This window comes from Ascaphus truei, chromosome 14 (genome assembly GCF_040206685.1).
Source record: "Ascaphus truei isolate aAscTru1 chromosome 14, aAscTru1.hap1, whole genome shotgun sequence".
Classification (NCBI taxonomy): domain Eukaryota; kingdom Metazoa; phylum Chordata; class Amphibia; order Anura; family Ascaphidae; genus Ascaphus; species Ascaphus truei.
Genome location: NC_134496.1, coordinates 27,511,114 through 27,532,362, shown reverse-complemented (window position 1 = coordinate 27,532,362; position 21,249 = coordinate 27,511,114). Strand labels below are relative to the sequence as shown.

The 21,249-nt window shown below is 46.3% G+C and overlaps 2 protein-coding genes across 12 annotated transcripts in view; both read left to right on the top strand.

Moving 5' to 3' along the window:
- Positions 1–1,595, top strand: part of TRIP12 (thyroid hormone receptor interactor 12) — a 104,441-nt gene extending 102,846 nt beyond the window's left edge. For all 11 annotated transcript variants that reach the window (XM_075570203.1, XM_075570201.1, XM_075570202.1 and 8 more), the window contains one exon: positions 95–1,595. In XM_075570203.1, coding sequence (XP_075426318.1) covers positions 95–291 — 197 coding nt within the window. In that variant the 3' untranslated portion in view covers positions 292–1,595. The remainder of the gene's footprint in view (positions 1–94) is intronic.
- A 4,964-nt stretch (positions 1,596–6,559) lies between these two features.
- DNER (delta/notch like EGF repeat containing) overlaps positions 6,560–21,249 on the top strand; it is a 92,690-nt gene continuing 78,000 nt past the window's right edge. The window contains exon 1 of the mRNA XM_075569411.1: positions 6,560–6,751. Within this exon, the coding sequence (XP_075425526.1) occupies positions 6,560–6,751 (192 nt within the window). The remainder of the gene's footprint in view (positions 6,752–21,249) is intronic.

The window sequence follows — 21,249 nt, the reverse complement described above, 5'->3', positions numbered from 1 at the left end:
CCTTTCCAATCGGAAGTCGTTGCATTTCAAAGTGCGCGTCCAGCTATCATATTTCAACTTATTTTCTTTTCTTCTTCCTCCTGTGAATATGTAGGATTTCGGAGTCTGAATCCTCCACTGACCATCGTTCGCAAGACCTTCGAGTCCACAGAAAACCAGGACGATTTCCTCCCCTCTGTTATGACCTGTGTGAACTACCTTAAATTGCCGGACTACTCGAGCCTTGAGATAATGCGCGAGAAACTGTTAATAGCTGCACGAGAGGGGCAGCAATCATTCCACCTCTCCTGATCCCGAAAAACAAAACAAAAAACTGCCGAGCCCGCCTGAAAAAATAAATAAATCATGATTTCTTTTCTAAATGTCACCAGAGTCCAGGCAACGCGTTGCTCCTTATCGTAGAGAAACCCGTCGCAAACTATTGCAAACACAAGCCAACAAAAAAAAAGCAGAGACGCGCTCACTAGATTCATTAAAGCTCCCCCTGGACTTCTGATACCGATCAGGCGTTAAAGATATGTGACATAAGATTCTTTAGAAAGTTTTTTTTGCTTAAATTATCCTTTATTTGACGAGTGAAGTTTTTAACTTGCTTTGCTGTGTGAGTTTGAGAGGAAAAAAAAAGGGGGTTGAAGAATAAAAAAAAAAAAAAAAACATTTAAAAAGACAGGGATGTTTTGGAAGTTGATCAATAAATGTCGCTCTGCCGTTTAAAAACCGGGGCTGTTTGTATCCATCTAGCAACATGCGCAGATCTCTCCGCCACCGTCCCCATCCAAAGACTGACTCTGTGCAGACGTATCGAAGTGACAAACAAAAAGCGCCCACGTTATTTGGCAAATATAGTTTAGTAGTGAAGTGTATTTTTCACTCCCCTCCACGTTCCCCCGTCCCTGATGTTTTGTTACGTGATACTCACTTCGATCCTTGCGTGTGCGTCAACGGCACAGATGTTTCATCCATTTACCTAGACTTCCCAAATTCTTACTCCGCAGGACGACCGCTCTCCCGCCTCTGCTCCGAGGTTTAACAATTCGCTTTTTCTGGTCTCTTCCATTAACTTAATCCCGTGGCTGTCGGAGGCGCGGCGTTGCTGGCCCCCCTCTGGCAGTGAAGGGGTTAATGATGGCTTGTTCTGGCCTTTTACAAAACACTTAACTGTTTACACGGTGTATTAAAAACAGTAATGTTATGTTTGTTTCTCTTTTTTTTCTGATTTGTTAAAAATGTAAAACGCAAAAAAAAAAAAAAAGAATTGGCTGGCCAGTATTTATTATAATACAGCCAAAGCATTTCAAATTAATGTACATTTTTAAAACCTAAAAAAAAAAAAATTGCAGTTTAATTCCCAGTTAAAGTAATTTTTTTTTCTCCTCTTGAGTTTTTTTTTTTTTTTTGTATTTTTGTTTTTTCCTTTCTCTGATTCTTGCTTGGGGAGAAATAAAGTTTCACAAACAAAAGTTTTGACACAGATAAAAACCACCTGTTCTCAGTGTCCTGTTCTATGTGCTGATTTCTCAGATCTGCAATAATCTACTTCATCAGGTTAATGTTTTTACCTGAATATAAATAAAACTGAAAAAAAGTTTGCTTCACGTTTTTTATTTTTTTATTATTTATTTTTTGTCTTCCCCTCATTTTTATGTACTTACGTCAGCTTTGTAACAGAATGACTCTGCGTCTGGTTTTTATTTAACCGTTCTTCCCTTTCTCACAACTTTAAATGTGAGTACCTGTAATAGAATGGATATTATCTGGGAAAGTCCCTGCTGCCTGGGGATAGGCTAACATGGTGGATCGACTTGGATGAAGTGGACATGTAGCTGTAAACCCTATACCCTTAAAATAAAAGTAGCATTATGTTTCCTGTCCAGCGTGGCAGCTCTCCATGACGAACAGGAAAGGTTAGATGGGTTAAATATTGTCACGTTGTACAGACCATATACAGAGTCCCTGTTGTGAGGAGCTTACAATCTAATGATATCCCCAGATGCACAGGGAGGTGGTCATTTGCTCATGATCACAAGGAGCTGACAAGAATTATACACAGGTCACAGGCAGCATTCTTACCACTAAGCTACTACTGGTTACTGACGGCAATAAAACATTATAACCGCTTTCTGTAATATTGCTGTTGACCATGTGATTTGGCCAAGGTGGTTTATTGCTAGCTCTGCTGAGTTTCCGATATGAAATGAACCCTTTATCCTACAGGCCAGCACTATGCGTGTTACAAAGTCAATTACCGGAATTATTAAAAACGCTGTTATTCTAGGCACCAGGGAAAAGGACTGAGCCAATTTCTTTCATAGAGTTCCCATTCTGCTGCTTTCTTGTGCACATTAAACACACGGGGACATCATACATAGTTACGGTTGGCAAATTCCTGTGTGTTAATCATGGCGAAGTCTGGTAACGGGTGAGAAAAAGTATGAGGCAGCGAAGAATTGAAGACCTAGAATAGTTTTCTACCCTGAACGATCCCTTTGTGTCTGTCCATACCAAACAGTTTTGCGTTCTGTTACTGTATTTGCCTCTGCCACTGCTGCTGGAAGCTGTTCTATAGATCCCCCACGCTTCCAGTTATTAAGCACTTCCTCACGTTTCCCCTGAGCACCCAGATTCAGAGACTGGCCTCTTGTTCTAGCACTTCTTTCTATGGGAAATGCTGCCAGCTTGCACCCCAATTTGTCTCCATCCCTACTATCTATCTTGCATATCCCCTCTCCCTGCTTTCTCTTACATCCCCCTTCCCTCTTTTCTCACATCCACTCCCTCTCTCTTTTTCTCTTGTGCATCCACCCCCTCTCCATCCTTTCTCTCGCACATCAACACCACCCCTCTCACTCATTTCTCTCGCACATCTGCTCCCCTCACCCTTATTTCTCTTGCATATCTGCCCTCTCTTCCTCAGCCCCCTCTCCCCATTCTCACATTCCCCCTTTCTTTGCCCTCCCCCACACCCTGTCCCTCCAGGGCTGGCTGACAATTTTGTTGCTAGGGGGCAAAGCCGGACCACCTAGCCCAATAATCGGGGCCCACCACCACCCCTGTAAGCTGCACAGTAAGCACGCATACTGTACCAGATGTGCACACGCAGTCCAGCAGACGGCATGCATGAACAAACACCATAGGTCCCAAATAAGCACATCATACATGCAACACACATCGATGCAACATATACATATAGATGAATGTAATACTTCATTGCACCAGCTGGTGCATGACAGCAGCGGTATGTGAGATTTTTTTTGGGGGGGTGGGGGGTGGGGGCGGACAGTTGCAGAGGTCCTATGCTCTCCCCCAGGCATTTAAATTAGAGGCTGGGGAACCGCACGAGGCCTCTGCAACCTCTACTTATCGAGGTTCGGCCGGCTCCAGGACGCGTTACCATGGCAACGCGGCGTGAAATAACGCCTCGGGTCATGTGACATTGCGCTTACCACAGTAATGTGACATCAAATGATGCCGCGAGTGATGTCACACGTCATTAGACGCCACGTGAGAGGGGGGGGCACCAAGGAGAGCAGGCACGGTGGGGCGCAGCAAAAAAAGTTTGCGTGCCCCTGCATTACAGCATGTGCGATAACATTTGACTAATTCTGCAGCACCCCAGTGGGAATATTGATTTATTTATAAAATGTTTTACCAGGAAATAATACATTGAGAGTTACCTCTCGTTTTACAGTATATCCTGGGCATAGAGTTAAGATGACAAATACATGGTTACAAATAGTTACATACGTGAAGAGGGTATACTTTATATACAAGACATTGCATACACAGTTAGAGATAATATATATTATAGACGTATGTAGCAGTTACAGACCAGATTAAAATGTGAGACAGCTTTGGTTTTGAAAGAACTTAGACTGGTGGCGGCAGTGAGAGTCTCCGGTAGACTGTTCCGGTTTTGGGGTGCACGGTAAGGGAAGGAGCGGCCAGATACTTTGCTGAATCTAATAATAAGTACTACATTTGGTGTGTACTCACTCTCGCATGCACTCTAAAAGAAACAGAATCCGACAAAGCACTCTGACCCCTCCTCAAATATCAAATAGTATAGTGAAAATGTTTTTAAAAAATTAATTAAAAGCTGTGGATTTGGATGGGTCCACAATATTGCAGATAACGGACTGAAGTCCCAGATGGCATTTAAATGTAACCAACCGGAGGATAACGCTAATAGGCACTGTACACTGAATCTTTCTAAGTGTATTATAGGCACTGTACACCGTTTCTTTCTAGTGTATTATAGGCACTATTCAGTAGCAGAGGATCGAGTTGCGAATTACAAACACTCTGTTTCCTAGGTAATACCTCACAGCTGTCAGATGGTATAGCCCCCCACAGTATAATGAAAGGACATGTATATAGTAAGTTGCATGTGTGCTATAGTAACAACCAAGCATAAGGTAAGTCTCTTAATGGCTATACCACACACACACACAGATCATAGTCAGACCATCCCACGTCCGCAGAGAAGCTGAATCCCCCTTGGGGTGAGTGCAGCAGCTGGAAGGCTGAATTTCGGGAACTGATGCAGGCACGGGAAGGGGGTGTCATCGTGACCTGTGATGCAATCCACTTAACACAGAGGAAAGAGTCTTAAAATGCAGGATAGAAATAGCCACGCATCTAACGAGAGGGACAGGTGCTGTACCATGTCACAATGTTACAACTCGCTCTGCACGGTAACGTCAGTGGAGACGTCGCTGATTGCCGACGTACGTTTCGCTGGTAGCTTTCTCAAGGCAATTAGCCGGCTGTCTCGATGGTCTGAATATTTATAGATTGGTCCATTAATGGGTTACCTCCCTATTAACTCTTTCACTACTCCTAAGCTGAGTAAAGAACAGCAGGATGAGGCTGCAGTTTGACCATAACTTTAAAAAGGCAATCCAAATGGCACTTTAAACCAAAGGAAATCGTTTTTTGTTTTAATATATGCAGCCTTTGATTACCTTTATTGACCTTAATTACCTAAGCTGCCAATCGATTCGTTCTCCCGTGATTGATCACCAAAATCCTACTCCACAGGGTTCACTGCCTTTCAGTTTCAAATCAATCATTGAGTCCGTGTAACTCAGCAGCTACAATGTATTGTTATATTACTGAGGTAGCGTTATCTATTGTTACAGTTTGCAGCTGAAACTGCTGGGAACATTTGCAACAAATTATCAAACAGGAAAGTGTTGCAAGTATGCAACAACCGCTGCCCCAGCCACTCCTGGGGAAGTGTTTTAAAACCTACTCTAGGAATCCGAGGATGCTGGCTATATTAAAACTAATTCAGGGGGGCGTGTCCAGGACGCCAACAGGAATGGCTGTGTAAGACAGGAGCTCCGTGGACCCTGATAACCAAAGCTTACTAAAAGCGCCTTTCCCCCCAACCCCCAGACCCCCAAAATCCCAGTAATAGCTGCCGGAACAAGCAGAGATGAGTTCAAAACAAAAAACGCAACCCGCACACGGGGTTACGAAGTTCTTTTCCCCCTCACAGAAAAATGCTGAGGGGACCGGCAAATTACAAGATGGCGCCGGAGCCTCAAACGCACGAGGCACAAGGCCACAGGCCCAAGACCGCGACCGAGGGAGGACTCGCCTAACCCTGAAGCTACCCTCACCCAAAGCATGATGAAAAACATGTTAGACAGCCTACGCGTGTCCATCCAGAGTGATCTGCGGGCAGCGGTAACGGAACTGCGCCAAGATATCACGGGACTAACCGAACGCACGACCGCACTGGAAGAAAAAATGGGAGAAACGCACCAGGCACAATCGGCCGCAGAGAATGAGATATTCAGGCTGGGGCGGGAGATAAGCAACCTAAAGGACACGCTGGAGGATCACGAAAACCGTGATAGGAGGCAGAATATCAGGCTAAGAGGCATCCCTGAGTCTGTCCTCCCCGGCCAGCTGCAGGCATATCTCACTGACCTGTTCACATCTCTCTGCGCTGATCTGGAAATAAAAGACCTGGAGATGGACCGGGCCCACCGCACCTTGAGACCGCGTTCAGATGACCCAAACAGGACAAGAGACGTCATAGCGCGTCTCCACAGGTACACGATCAAGGAAAAGATCATGCAGGCTAGCAGAGCAAAAGAGCCTATAACATTCCGGGACGACCATCTCCAGGTCTATAATGACTTGTCAAAAATAACAGTAGACAAGCGGCGAGATCTCCAACCACTAACCAGACTAATGCGGGACCAGGGGATTAAATACAAGTGGGGCTTTCCCTTTAAATTGATCGTGAACCGAAATGGGAAATTTCTTACGATCAGGCACCCCACAGAGATGACCCGCCTGGCCAAAGCTGTGGGCCTCGACCCCCCCTCGGCGTGGGACTCGGATACATCCGAGACCCAGAGCAGGGACGTCGACGAACCAACAGTGAGAGCATCGCAGCGCCTGGCGGGCCAACGGCTGCAACAAAGATAAAAAACTCAGGACTTACCTTGGTTCACATGATCCCAGTTACAAGTTCAACCCTAATCTGACCCTATCCTGCAGTGTCGACGACGGAGGCCCCGGAGACCCGAAGCCAGATGGAATGAGTGGACGCAGGACGAGATTACAACGACCCCGGGGAACCAAGCATCCTGGAAGCAAGCCGTGCAACCACCTACGGAAAGATCCATCGGCTCCCGAGCTGGTAGCAGCGCAGAGGCGGATAAAGATGGCCGCCGGGGTGACCGGGATTTCCCCGACTCCCCGGATCAGCTACCGGGACCCAGCCTTCGGGGTGGGGGGTTTCGGTGGGCGTGTGGGGGGGGGGAGGCTGAAGGGGATTGCGCCTGTCCCCCCCCCCCCCGTGTTGTGTCCCTTTTCCGGCCGCCTCCTGGTCCCCTCTCCTGCCCATGGGGGGGGAGGGTCCTTGGAAACCTAAGAGCGGGGGCTGCGGAGCTGGCACCAAAGGAGGTATAAGACCGAAAGCCGGAGACTGTGAACTGATCCTCCAGGCAATCGTGAGTACGGCGACCCGCGGGCCCCGAAACCAGAGCTCTTAAAGAGATAGGCGCCTGACAGGCCTCCACGGCCAATGGGCTGAGAGCTCACTGTGAACACACTGTCGATATGCCTACCACTACACCAGTGCACAGACATATCGGGCAAAACAAATGTTAACGGAGCTACTCCCCCCCCTTGTGTACCCGTGCACCCCCCATGTCCCTGCTCCCTCCCCCGCCTCTCCCCCCCCCCCTTCTCCCTCATACCCAACAAGAAGCTAAAACTCGATAGGGAGCCTATTTAATGTGTGAAGCTGGTGAACGCCGGGGCGGGTTTGGGAGCCGAGACGAGGCCCACCCCTTATGGCAAAACATACAGAATCACATATTAAGACTCGCTGCGCTTGGCAGAACTATCAAACATGTAATAAGCGCACATACTGCTATGCTTGCCTCACAATGTGTAAAGACGGAGAGGATATAATACAGAGGATGTAGACACCCCCTCCCCACCTATCCTCCCTCCCCCCTCCCCACTTCCCCCCTCCCTCCCCCCCCCTCCCCACGATACACCCCCTCCTCCCCCCCCCACCCCTCCCCTCCCCCCTCCCCCCCCCTCCCCCCCCCTCCCCCGTCCCTTCCCCCTCTCCTCCCCCCCACCGTCCACCGTTCCCTCCCTCTCCCCCGCTCTTCCCCTCCTCCCTCCACTGCCCACCCTCCCTCACCATTCTGCCCCCCCCCTTCCACCCCCCCCTCTCCCTTCCCCCCCCTCCCCCCCCTCCCACCCCCACACCCCCCCTCCCTCCCGCCCCCCCTTTCCCCCTCGGGCCCACCCCCCCCCCCTCCCCCCCCCTCCCCCCCCCTCCCCCCCCTACCCCACCGCACGCGACTTACCAGGTAGTATAAGCGCCCCGAGAAGTAAAAACGAGGCCTGACAACAAGGACTAAAGAGGGAGGCAAGAAAGCCAGTCCTACTTAACGCCTAAGGTCAACACTGAGCGGGTACCCCTGGCGGGGACCCCGTCTTATGAGCTCGCAGGAACAAAATAGCTCGTCACTGCATGATGGGGAAATGAAAATGTTATACATTAATAGTTGTTACAGTGTTTAAAATACCCAAGGGTATTGAAATGGTTCAGCATGATTGTTTATTTCAGAGCCCAACATTGTGAACCAATGTCACAAGGTTCCTGAACACGGTTTACTCATCTCCCCTACACGTCTTTAGTCCCCCCGTGGACTTCCCCACTTCCCCCCCCCTCCCCTCCCTCCCCTGCCAACCCTGTCCCCGTCCAAAGTTTTATAGGATAAACTGTAGAATTAGAATAAAAAGGGTTAAGAGGGGCAAGGCGCATCACGTCAACAACAAAAGGTCCGGACCTTCCTGTTGCGCACAAGCCACTGTTGCACCGGACCCACCCCAGCAGGGCACGCACTGCCCAAATGCCGGTCACATCGAGACCTGGCAGCAACATGTTGGGACCCGACAGGGCCCAAATTCTATCTCTTCTTCATCTGCTGGCTCTGTCCCAGCAGATCTATCCCCCTCCCCCCCCTTCCCCCCCTCACCCCTCCCCCCTCCTTGGTAGGCCTCACCCACCCTCCAAACGAAGTCTAAAGAGCCCCCACCCCGCCCCTAGGGAAAACAAAAAGCTAACTACAACAATCCCCCAACAACTACATGCAAGACCCCTCCCAGTGGGAAGGAGGAGGTCCCAAGACCCCACACAGCAAAAAACAAACAACCCACAATGAAGACTACGGCCCCCATTAAGGTTCGATCACTGAACGTTAAGGGGTTACAAAATAATAGAAAGCGCAGACTAGCCCTACAGGACTTAAAAAAATCAGGAGGAGACATCATATTCCTGCAGGAGACCCACTTCACATCACAAGACCCCCCAAATGTATTCAAAAAAGTGTTCCCAACATGCTTTTTTGCATCATTTAGTAGTAAAAAGAGGGGTGTAGCTGTCCTGATCAGACAGGGCACCCCATTTAATCATACCAAAACGACAGAGGACCCAGAGGGTAGATTCCTAGTGGTATATGGCTCTCTAGCGGGCTCGGCTATTGCTCTGATCAATGTATACGCACCAAACGAGAACCAAACGGAATTCTTACAATCAGTTCTCGAGGGCGTTGACCCAGGATATCTGTCGTCGATGATAGTGGGAGGAGACCTAAACATGGTCTTAAATCCCACCGAGGACAGATCAACTACAAAGGGTCCCCCCCGTACAACCCACTCCCAAATCACAGGGAAAAGGTTCAGGGATATCCTAGGCGAGTTCTCCCTTGTGGATACTTGGAGATCCCAACATCAGGGCCAGCGAGACTACACCTTTTACTCAGCACCCCACCAGACCTACTCCCGGATTGACTATTTCTTGGTCACCAAAAACGTGATGGCGGCAACCATTGAATCAGACATTGGCTCAATCACGTGGTCCGACCATGCCCCAATCACCCTGACGCTCTCAATACCCTTTGAAAAAACAATAAATTACTCTTGGAGACTGAACGATTCCCTATTAAACCATCCTGAAATAGAGAAGGAAATAAGAACCTCACTTAAGGACTATTTCCTTCTCAACACAGGAACAGTCTCCTCTCCAGCAATCCTGTGGGAAGCCCATAAGGCAGCTATCAGAGGGAAATTCATTTCCATCGGATCCCACAGGAAAAAAGCCCGCCAAACCCTAATCAAGGAACTAACGGACAATATTAAAACAATAGAACAGGCCCACAAAACCAACCCCTCGAAAAAACTATACAAAACTTTATTAACAGCCAGAACAAAACTTAAGCAAACCCAGCTGGAGGATGTTGAAAAGGCCCTCAAATGGACCAATCAACAATACTATGACAAGGGTAACAAGGCCGACAGGCTTTTGGCAAGCAAATTAAGAGGGGTACAAAAAAGATCACAAATAACGGCGATCAGGAGTGGGTCTGGTGGGATTCAATATAGCGATAACAAAATCGCAACAGAATTCACAAACTATTATACCGCTCTCTATAACTTAAGATCCAAAAATAGGAGACCGGAGCCACTAGCTCCAGAACTCATTAAACAATATCTAGACAAATGTCACCTCCCCACACTAACAGAGGAGGAAAACACAGTCCTCAATTCCAAAATTACAAAAGAGGAACTGGAAGAAGCGGTCAAAATGCTGAAGGTTACAAAGTCTCCTGGCCCTGACGGGTTCACCAACGTCTATTACAAAAGGTTCTTGCCCATTCTTTCCACGCATCTCCTAAACACCTTTAACCACTTTATGGAAGGGAACCAAATCCCCCAATCAATGTCTCTCGCCAACCTAGCTATAATACATAAAGAAGGCAGAGACCCGATGCAATGTGGAAGCTATCGCCCAATCTCCCTACTTAACTGTGATCTCAAATTATATAGTAAAATATTGGCAAATCGATTGAACCCCATCTTACCGAGACTAATCAACATAGACCAAGTAGGATTTGTCGCAGGCAGACAAGCCTCAGACAACACTCGGAAGATAATCGATATTATCGATCATGTCCACCTCACAGGGACCAAAGCACTATTATTAAGCCTAGACGCAGAGAAGGCGTTCGATAGAATAAACTGGCAATTCTTGGACCAAACTATGCGCAAATTCGGCTTCAAAGACGCATATCTAGAGGGGGTCCGTAGACTATATCAAAACCCGTCAGCCTCAGTAAAATTACCAGGGGGCAATAACCAGAGATTCGAGATAACCAACGGAACTCGACAGGGATGCCCCCTATCTCCTCTCCTTTTTGCACTTTCAATAGAGCCACTGGCCTCGGCTATAAGACTCAATAGAGACATCCAGGGAATAGAAATTGGAGACAGGCAGCATAAAATATCCCTATTCGCAGACGATGTCATTCTAACCCTTACCAATCCTCAAATCTCCCTCCCCAACCTACAAAAAGAACTCCGAGATTTTGGAAAAATCTCTGGATATAAAATAAATACTGATAAGTCAGAAGCCCTGAATCTAAGCCTGCCAGAGCCAGAGGTGCAACTCCTCAAACTAAATTTTAACTACCGTTGGAGCTCCTCCTGTATCAAATATTTGGGAGTCAAGATATCGAGGACCTACCAAACACTGTACCAACATAACTATCCGGCACTGTTCAAAAAAATAAAACAAGACTTAGAAAAATGGGGAGGATACCAAATATCATGGATCGGGAGGATGATCTCAGTTAAAATGAATATTCTCCCCAGATAGTTATATTATTTCCAGACCCTCCCGGTCCACATCCCTGGCTCAGAATTGAAAAACATCCAAAAAATAATCTTCCAATTTATTTGGCAGGGTAAAAAACCCAGAGTCCCGAGAACGGTCCTCCTGGCTCCAAGGAGGAGAGGAGGAATGGGTGTTCCGGACATCACAAAGTACTACCTAGCTGCCCAATTGCGACAGGTGGTAGTCTGGAACGCGAGCCCACACCAATACGGCTGGCTAGACATAGAGACACAATATGCCAGGACGCCTTCACTGCCGGCCTGCCTTTGGTCACTGAGTAGAGAGGACATGCAGAATAGCAAATTCAAATTAGGCCCTATGAGACACACCTGGGAGACCTGGGCGAAATGCAAACTCAAATTCAAGCTCACCACACCCCAATCTCAACTAATACAAATTCACAAAAATCCAAAATTTCCTCCTGGATGTGAGCCCAGGCAATTCGACCAATTCAAAACCAAAAACATCAGGACGATAGCCGACCTCCTGAGCTTTGGGAAGTTCCTGAGCTACCAAAACCTGCAAGCTAAATATGAAATGGTAGGGTTGAATGTCTTTAAATACCTACAAATTCGGCACTTTATCCAAACATTGTCCCCAACATTGGAATTTCCCCCTCTCACCGGATTCGAGCGGCTATGTAGAGAAGCAGGCCACCAACGAGGTCTAATAACACAAATTTGCTTAGAGCTGGAAAGGGCCACAGACCCTCCTCTACATGATTACATGCAGCATTGGGCTGCAGAATTGGATATAGTTATAGACCGAGAGGACTGGGAAAGTATTTGGGAAAATGCTCCAGGAACTTCCATATGTACCACAATCAAAGAAAATATATATAAAATACTGTTCCGCTGGTATCTTACTCCAGTTAGAATAAATCAAATCTACCCACTGGCATCCGACCTATGTTGGAGAGGCTGCGGTCAAAAGGGGGACATGGCCCACATATGGTGGTCATGTCCGGAAATTCAGAAATTCTGGGAAACAACACAAAAACTAATAGAAGAGGTCACAGACCTCACAATACCCATTGACCCGCTGACCTACCTGTTGGCCAGGCCCTTAGATTACCTGGACCGGCCAACGAGAAAATTAGTCTCCTTCATCCTAACGGCGGCTAGGTGTGCGGTGGCTGCGGCCTGGAAGAAGGTGTCTCCTCCCTCAAAACAAATAATAATACAAAGAGTACAAACAGTAAAGGACATGGAAAGGCTGTCAGCCTTTCTGAAAAGGTCTACTTCCACATACAATAAAACCTGGGACCCATGGGAAACCCATATGGCTCTATTGGGCCGAACTCACCCATAACAACTCAGAAGCACATAAAATGCCACGACACAACCATGAGCCGACAAGGAGTAGGGGAGCGCGACCCATCTCGGTCGTACCCCTTCCCCCCCCGCCCCCCCTCCTCCCCTTCCCACCCCTTTTTCTTTTTCTACACTCACGCCACCCCGAGGGACCAAATAAGGCCAAGGGGGACGTTGAGCCTTTCTTCTTTTCCCCTCAGTTAAAAATGAGAAAAAGATGTATTAGGCCTATACTCTGCACCTCTGTATCGTCAACATCCTGTAATAATATATCTGCCTAATAAAAAAAAAATTTGGAAAAAAAAAAAAACTAATTCAAAATGGCATTGAGTTGAATTTAAAAAAATTGTAAGTATTATCTAATATTATAGAACAGATGTTTTTGCTCTAAAACACGTGTAGGATATTGCTCGGATTTCTCCTTTAAAGCAGCAGTCCAAGCTGCTGTTTTTTTTAAAACATTTTTATTCCCTTTAATATGTGCATCAATACAATCCACACAGTAATAAGTAATTAGCTACGTTGCCGATCGATCGGCGAAGATTCGGCTCAAGGGTTCACTAAATGACTGCAGAGGAGTATTCTGCAGTCAGTGGAATGCAAGTGCATATTAAAGTTCTGTGGGGAAGATCATGTGACCAGGCAGTCATTAGATACAATTGGTGCACTGGTAGAGAGAGGGCAGGGCTCAAAAAGGGGTGTGCCAGAGCCTGTTTCAGAAGAGGAAGGGGATGTGACTTTGTAAATGGTGAAACATTATAAAAAATGCTATAAGTATTTTCTCATAGTATAGAACTAATTTTTTTTAAAAACACACATGTAGGGTATTGCTTTGTCTGCAGCTTTAACACAGTTTAAAAATCAAAAGGGAAAAGTTCCCACTCACAAGTTTAGTGCTGTGACCCAGCACACAGACACAACGTTGTACACCACCAGTAGATGTCTCCTCTGCTTCCTCCATTCTCCTAGGACCTAGGACCTCGTGTTGGATTGAAGCCGCCGAGTCACGCGCTTGCCTCTTCACTTCCGGGTTTGCCAGGATAACCCTCTGATGGTATGGAGCAGCTCCAGCAGGTCGCCAGAATCCCTTGGGCACACTGTTCAACGCTGTGTCTGTGTGCTTTTTATGATCCCCTCTTCATCCATGTATTCCACCTTCTTGAGAACTCACTATGACAAATAGCAGAGCTACAGAATGGGACAAGCCTCTTTTCTTCAGCAATAATAAGTCACAACCAAGCAAGCTCTCCGTGGTCTCCTATTACTAGAATATAATATGCAAAGAAGGAGATATCCACTGTGGTGTACAATGCTGTGTCTTTGTGCTGGGTGACATCTGATCTGTAAATTTCAGAACCCCACTGTCTCCCTGATGACGCTCGTTCACATGTCTCGCTAGCAGTGTCTTGATTTTGTTCCTTATGGTACCTATATGTTCTAAAATGTGCCGCCTTGGTTGGCTTCTCGTTTTGTCCACATATCTTTGCGGCATGTGCATTTGGCTAGGTACATAACACCTGCTGCTTATGAATTTACGGATATCGTAAGTATATGTAAGTATGGGTTTTGAAAGGTTTTAGTAACTTCATGAATGGGCAGGCTTTGCATTGTGAACATCTACAGGAACCTTGTGGTTTGGGAGGAAGCCAACTTGCTCAAAGTGGCTATGAACAAGTATGTCTCTGATGTTTATGGGTCTTCTGCTAGTCATTTCAGGGTGGAAGCATATAGCGTCTTTAAGGTCTTCATCTGCCTGAAGGATGTGCTAGTGTTTTTAAGGATGTCCTTGGCCCAATCCCATTGTTTATTGAATGTTTCGATAAACCTTACTATGTTTGTTTTCGTTAACAAAGGTTTATCTCTCAATAGATCAAGTCTTGGGGTATATTTTGCCTTTTTATAAGCCCTGTTAATTATTTTATTGCTATACCCCTTTTACTTGAATCCTGTCCTCATTTGCCGTGCTTGTATTTCAAATTTAGTGTTCGTTGAGCAGTTCCTCCTGATCCTGAGGAACTGTCCAACAGGAATACCCCAAATCAAAGCTTTGGGGGTGGAGGGGGCTATTCGCCCGAAGTATACTGTTGGCGGCCGTCTGTTTCCTATGTGTAGTTGTGACTAACTCCCCATTAGTGCCTCTTTTCATTTTTAGTTCCAAGAAAGTAACATCATTATGACTGTATTCGGATGTAAGTTTAAGGTTGTGGTTGTTAATATTGAGGGTATCAATGAACTCTTGGAGTAGTTCAGGTGTCCCTCACCACAACAGGAACACATCGTCAATGAATCTTGACCATAGGTCTATATGGACAGTATTTTCTTCCACGTCAGGGGGGAGCAACTCGGTAACCAAGGATAAAAAGAAATAAAGCAAAAATATGGTAAAGTATGTCTTATACAAAAGCTATTTCAATGTGATAAAGAAGATTATATACCGTCTGCACTATTGCCCCCTTTCTTCTTGGCAAGGTACTTTATCCACAAAATCCACGGGGAGCATGGGGAGGAAACAAAAATAAATTTAAGTGCAGCAAAAATGACAATGTGAAAAAAGCCTTCAATTGACTTGGCTCTAATGAATTGACTACTTACAAGATGTAAGAGTCAAAAAGGCAGGGTTGACTCAAACGGTCAGAGGTAAGTGGATGATGCAGTTGTCATCAAGGTGGATCAGGTCCCCAGGATCACGTACCCCAATGTAGAGAGAAAAACTGGCATAGCGCAGATCACTCAAGATAAAAATAGCTTTATAACAATAAAATATTATACTCACATTCTAACAATAAAAAACGGGCATATCACACACTGCATTAGTGTAGGAAGATTTTAGCCAGCTGGCTCACCGTCCCACAACGTTCCCCCACTCCTCCGCCTCAGCCTCCGGTCAGCTGTTTAGACTGCTCCGACTGGCGTGTGACGTCACTTCTGGTTTCGCCGCTCGGTGAGGGCTGAATCCTCCTGCAACTCCTCTGCTGTATGCTCCTCTCTGAATAAGACTCCCACTCTACGCGTTTCGAAAGCGACTGCTTTCTTCCTCAGGAGTGTGGAGTCTCATGACACATTGCATGCTTTTATATCTTGGTGATCTAATTAATCAACAGGTGTATGCTATTCCTTAAAGTGCTACTGGGGTGGATAGTACAAATACAATTGCTCATATGCACACATGGGGTTAAAATCTCAGTATACATGATGGTAAATGCATAGTTAGGGGGATGCTTGGTGTACAGGATAGGGATTGAATATTTGTGGGAATATAAATATAAATAGTGATACATTTGGAGTCTATTTGGACAGCCTATAATTTCAAAACATATTAACTCACTGAAAATATCACAGGGGATATACGATCTGGAATGGCAGACTCACCATAATTACAGACAGTTTATACAAATTAGTTATAAAATTGTAACAACCTTGCAAATAAACTTTAACAAATTAATTATAAAATCCTAAAAAATCTTCTTAAACACCTACAGTTGGATGATGGTGAATTATATAATCATGGAGCTAATATAACACTTTTTAACATGCAAAGACATTTATTACCATACAAAAAACATTTACTACCATACAAAAAACATGAAATGCACAGAGTATAAAGGCTATTGGATAGATAACGAGGGAATTGGATGACAAAAACTCCTAAAGAAGGGGGAGACAAAAACCACATTAGAGACAAATACATTTATTTAAAAAATGGCAAAATGTCTAGCTCCATATTTAATCCCCTTGGGGTGAGACTTCCTAAACGATGGATTCAAAAGCATTCTCTCCTCAGAAGTTCATTCTCTCTGTCTCCCCCTCTCCAGTGTTGTTTCACTTGTTCTATTACTGTATAAGTCAAACCTGTTGCATCTCCTTGATGTACTGTGGAGAAATGATCAGAAACACTATGGGTCTTTATTTGTCGTTTAATGCTGCTGAGGTGTTCTAGGATCCTAGTTCTAATGGGTCTTGCAGTCTTGCCCACGTATTGTAATTTACATGGGCACTCTAATAAATATACGACGTGGTCTGATCTGCAGGTAAGACTTGTTTTTATAGTAAAGCATTCATTAGTGACATTGGAGCAGAAGTTTGCGTTATTTGTAGATTTGAACTGGCAGGCCCTGCAAGTTTTGCACCCATAGAACCACTTGTTTTGGATCAACCAATTATTCTTACTTGGGTTTTTCTCTCTTAGTGCACTGGGCGCCAGCTTAGTCTTCAAATTGTCAGCTCTTCTAAACAAAACATTGGGTCTTTCTGGAACCACACTCTCCAGTATAGAGTCATTTTTCAGGATATCCCAGTGTTTATTCAGGATCTTCTGAATATTTTTAGATTCCTTATTATAGCCCGTAATGAATGCAAACTCTAAATGTTCTTTTCTCTTTTTACTTTAAGGAATAGCATACACCTGTTGATTAATTAGATCACCAAGATATAAAAGCATGCAATGTGTCATGAGACTCCACACTCCTGAGGAAGAAAGCAGTCGCTTTCGAAACGCGTAGAGTGGGAGTCTTATCCAGAGCGGAGCATACAGCAGAGGAGTTGCAGGAGGATCCAGCCCTCACCGAGCGGCGAAACCGGAAGTGACGTCACACGCCAGTCGGAGCAGTCTAAACAGCTGACCGGAGGCTGAGGCGGAGGAGTGGGGGAATGTTGTGGGACGGTGAGCCAGCTGGCTAAAATCTTCCTACACTAATGCAGTGTGAAATGCCCGTTTTTTATTGTTAGAATGTGAGTATAATATTTTATTGTTATAAAGCTATTTTTATCTTGAGTGATCTGCGCTATGCCAGTTTTTCTCTCTACATTGGGGTACGTGATCCTGGGGACCTGATCCACCTTGATGACAACTGCATCATCCACTTACCTCTGACCGTTTGAGTCAACCCTGCCTTTTTGACTCTTACATCTTGTAAGTAGTCAATTCATTAGAGCCAAGTCAATTGAAGGCTTTTTTCACATTGTCATTTTTGCTGCACTTAAATGTATTTTTGTTTCCTCCCCATGCTCCCCGTGGATTTTGTGTGTTTTGCTGTTACTGTGGGGGAAGAGTGAAGACTACCCCTTCCCAGTGGGTTCCAGAGCAGGGGGTGGAACTGTATTTACTTAAATGTTATCACATTTTTCACTTATTTAAGTTTTTGATTAGTCACTTATTATTAGTGTCCACTTTTTATTTGTTTGCGCCTGTGTTCACTTTACCACTATACAAAGATACTTTATCCATCAGACTACACTGGATTGATTTGCCACTGTTTTGTAGATGCCTTTAGATTTGGGAAAGATGTGAGTAAGACCAGTTACCCCCAGACCACACATCCCTCTTTTGTATAAGACATATTATACCATATTTTTCTTTACTTCTTTTTATCCCTGGTTACCGGGTTGCGCGTCCCCTGATGTGGAAGAAAATACACTTTGGAAGATGTCTTGGGAGGTTTTGAGCAGCAAACAGTGCTTAATTATTTATTCACTATTTTATCATTATTCTTATGCACTAATTATCACTACTTCACTTGAATTACACTGGACGTCGCATGCTGTTTGCTTAAAATAATTCTCACACTGTTGTGCACATTTTTATGCAAAACAGTGTGAGAAATATATTACGCAAACAACATGTGTCATCCAGTGTAATTCAAGCGAAGCAGTGATAATTAAAACTGTATAAAAGGGTCTGAGGACACAATTTTTATTATAATTACATTTACTTAAATAAGTAGTTTTGGTGAATCCCGGTAAGTTGAGGTTGCAGAGGCCTCGCGCGGTCCCCCGGTATTTAATTTAAAGAGCTTCCCGTCTTGTCCCATGCTGGGCCCCTCTCTCCCGCCGGCGCGCGACGGAAGCTGAGCCTAACTTCTAGGTGCACCCCGGTTGGAGAAAGAAAGGCCCGGAGTGGGAAGAGGAGGCAGCAGCTGAGGAGAGCCAAGAGCAGGGGCCCGGCGGCGGAAGCCAGAGGCCTGGCAGCTGGGTCAGGTCTCTGGTTGCTGCTGCCGGGCCTCGGTTCTCCTCAGCTGGTGCCTCCTCGCCCTATGCTGGGCCTTTCTCTTTCCAACCGGTGCGCACCGGAAGCTGAGTGCACCTGGAAGTCAGACTCAGCTTCCGGCGCACACCGGTTGGAGAGAGAGGCCCGGCGAGGAACCAGGCACCAGCTGAGGAGAGCCGGGGCTTGGCGGTGGCAACCAGAGGTCCGGCCGCCCGGCAGCAGGATGCAGAAGTTGGGCCTGGCCAGCGGGGTCCCCTGCAACCACTGGGCCCGGTACACTTGTCCTGGATCTCTGTCGGCGGGGTTTAAGGCAAGAGAGATCAGTAGAGGTGAAAGGGGGGGGGGGGGGAAAGGAGACAGTTTTAGATAAAATGCAGGAGACAAGCAGGAGGGATCAGGTGAGTGGAAAGCCTTAAAGGTAAGGAGAACTTTGTAAGTGATCCGAGAGGAAGGGAGGCCCTGTTAGTAGTATGTTACAATAATCCAGATGGAAAGGATAAGGGCAAACATTAGATCTTAGCAGTAGCAAGACAGAGGAAAGTGCGGATCTTAGAAATATTACGGAGGAAGAAGGGACAAGTTTTGGCCATGCTGTTAATGTGAATGGAGAAGGAAAGGGAAGAGTCATGTGTTACTCCTTAGCAACATGCTTTGCTGACCGAGTAGATAGTAGAACCATTTACGGTTGTGGAAAAATAGGATATCGGGCCAGGATTAAGCCGTGGTTATAGTGCCGGCGACGCGACGTCGCCCGAAAACAAATGCATTGTGGCCGCCGCGTGCGCTTATAGTAAGGCCTCGGCCATGTTCCTTGCTTGCTGGCGGAAGCGCGCTGACGTCCGCTCCCGCTCAGCACTGAGCCCCTACAGCCGCAATTAGAGCGGCTTTAGTAGGGTCTCACCTGCGCTTCCGCAAGCGTGCGGGAGCGCAGGTCTTAGGGGAATTTAAAATTCCCCCGCTTGCTGGTGCGACAGGCTGGTCACGTGAGCGGTTCGCCCAATGAGGGCGAACCAGCTCCGTGACGTCACTGGCCTGCCCCCGGCCAGTGACGCGCCCGCCCCCGGCCCGCCCCCTGACGGCACGCTGACAGCGCATGCGGTAAGCAACCGCAAGGCCGGGGAAAGCACCCGCTTTCCCTGTGCCTCAGCGCGCCTCAGCACGCCAGCAGGGAGCATGGCCGAGGCCTAAGGGCGACAAAGCGACGGGGCAACGTGATTTTTGGAAGCCGGGAATATTTGAGTTTTCAGGGGCTGTCGGCTCATGTGACAGCCCCTGAACCAATCAATGCCCTGGTCGCCCGAGACGCCGCCGCAAAGCAAAATACAACTTTTGCTAACGGCGACGGATGACGTCACGCATCGCGTCACCGTCACGGGCACTATACGCACGGCCTTAGGGGGAAATATGAGGAGCTCAGTTTTAGCCATATTAAGTTTAAGGCGGTGGAGCACCATCCACGAGAATATAGCCAGTAGGCAATCAGAAACTTGGGATTGAATTGCAGGAGTGAGGATAGGGGTTGATAGATATATCTGTGTATCATCTGCATAGAAATGATATCTAAGGCCAAAAGAGTTAATGAAGTCACCAAGTGATAGTGTGTAGAGAGAGAAAAGGCAAGGTCCCAGAACAGATCCCTGAGCTACACCAACAGACAGATCACCAGGAGACGAAGACATGTTAGCAACAGAGACCAAAGACGTGCGATGGGAGAGGTGATGAGAACCAGGATAGAGCTTGGTTACAGATACCAAGGGAATTGAGAATATGAAGAAGAAGAGGGTGATCGACAGTATCAAAGGCAGCAGAGAGATCGAGCAGGATTAGTAGGGAGAATGACCATGGGATTTGGCTTAGTGTAGATCATTGGTTACTTTAGTGAGCACAGTCGCTGTAGAGTGAGCTGTACGAAACCCAGATTGTAAAGGGTCCCGGAGGGCTTGGAAATGAAGAAAGTTGATCATACGAGAGCGTTATAGTATTTTCTCGCCACACATCCCAGGGAGCGCCCCAGTTCAAACATCCACTGAGCCATACGAGAGAACACAAGACGTTCTAGCAGTTTGGAGGCAAAAGGCAGGAGAGATACCGGCCGGTAGTTAGTAAGGCATGTAGTCCAGGTGTAGTTCAGGTGTCCAGGTGATTGGGGGAACGCAGGTACATATAAAAAGAAAAACACAAGCAAATAGTGCAATATGTTTTTTAAAGTGACGATCCCTTGCAAAAAATCTAAAGAAATTTGTACTCACAAATTTCTTAGTATAAACGTGTGCATAAAGGTTTCTTGGCCCTGTAGCATCGAGCTTGTCAGCACATACAGAGACAGCACATACAGGAACCTTAGTGGAGTAGAACAAGAAAACGGAACATAGCGCAGACTGATAAAAACTTTATCTGAGAAGGATGAATGGTAAAATGCACGCACATCGTGCCAGATAAAATCAAGCATATAGATCATAGAATCGACGCCGGCAACGCCAAGGCAGACCACATATCAGGGGTCCCTAACGCTAATATAAATTCTTAATAACCTGTGTAATAACAGGAAGAATGATTTATAGTAAATCTGTCAATATTAGTTGCAAAGTTCTGAGTCTGACTGAAGCTTTTATTAACCTGTACATTACCAGGAAAAGCACTCTGTATTAGAGATGTCACAGCCAAACTGCAAGCAGGCAAGTTCCCCTGAGTGGAAGATGCTATGGAGTGAGCCCATAACCATTTAAATGTGG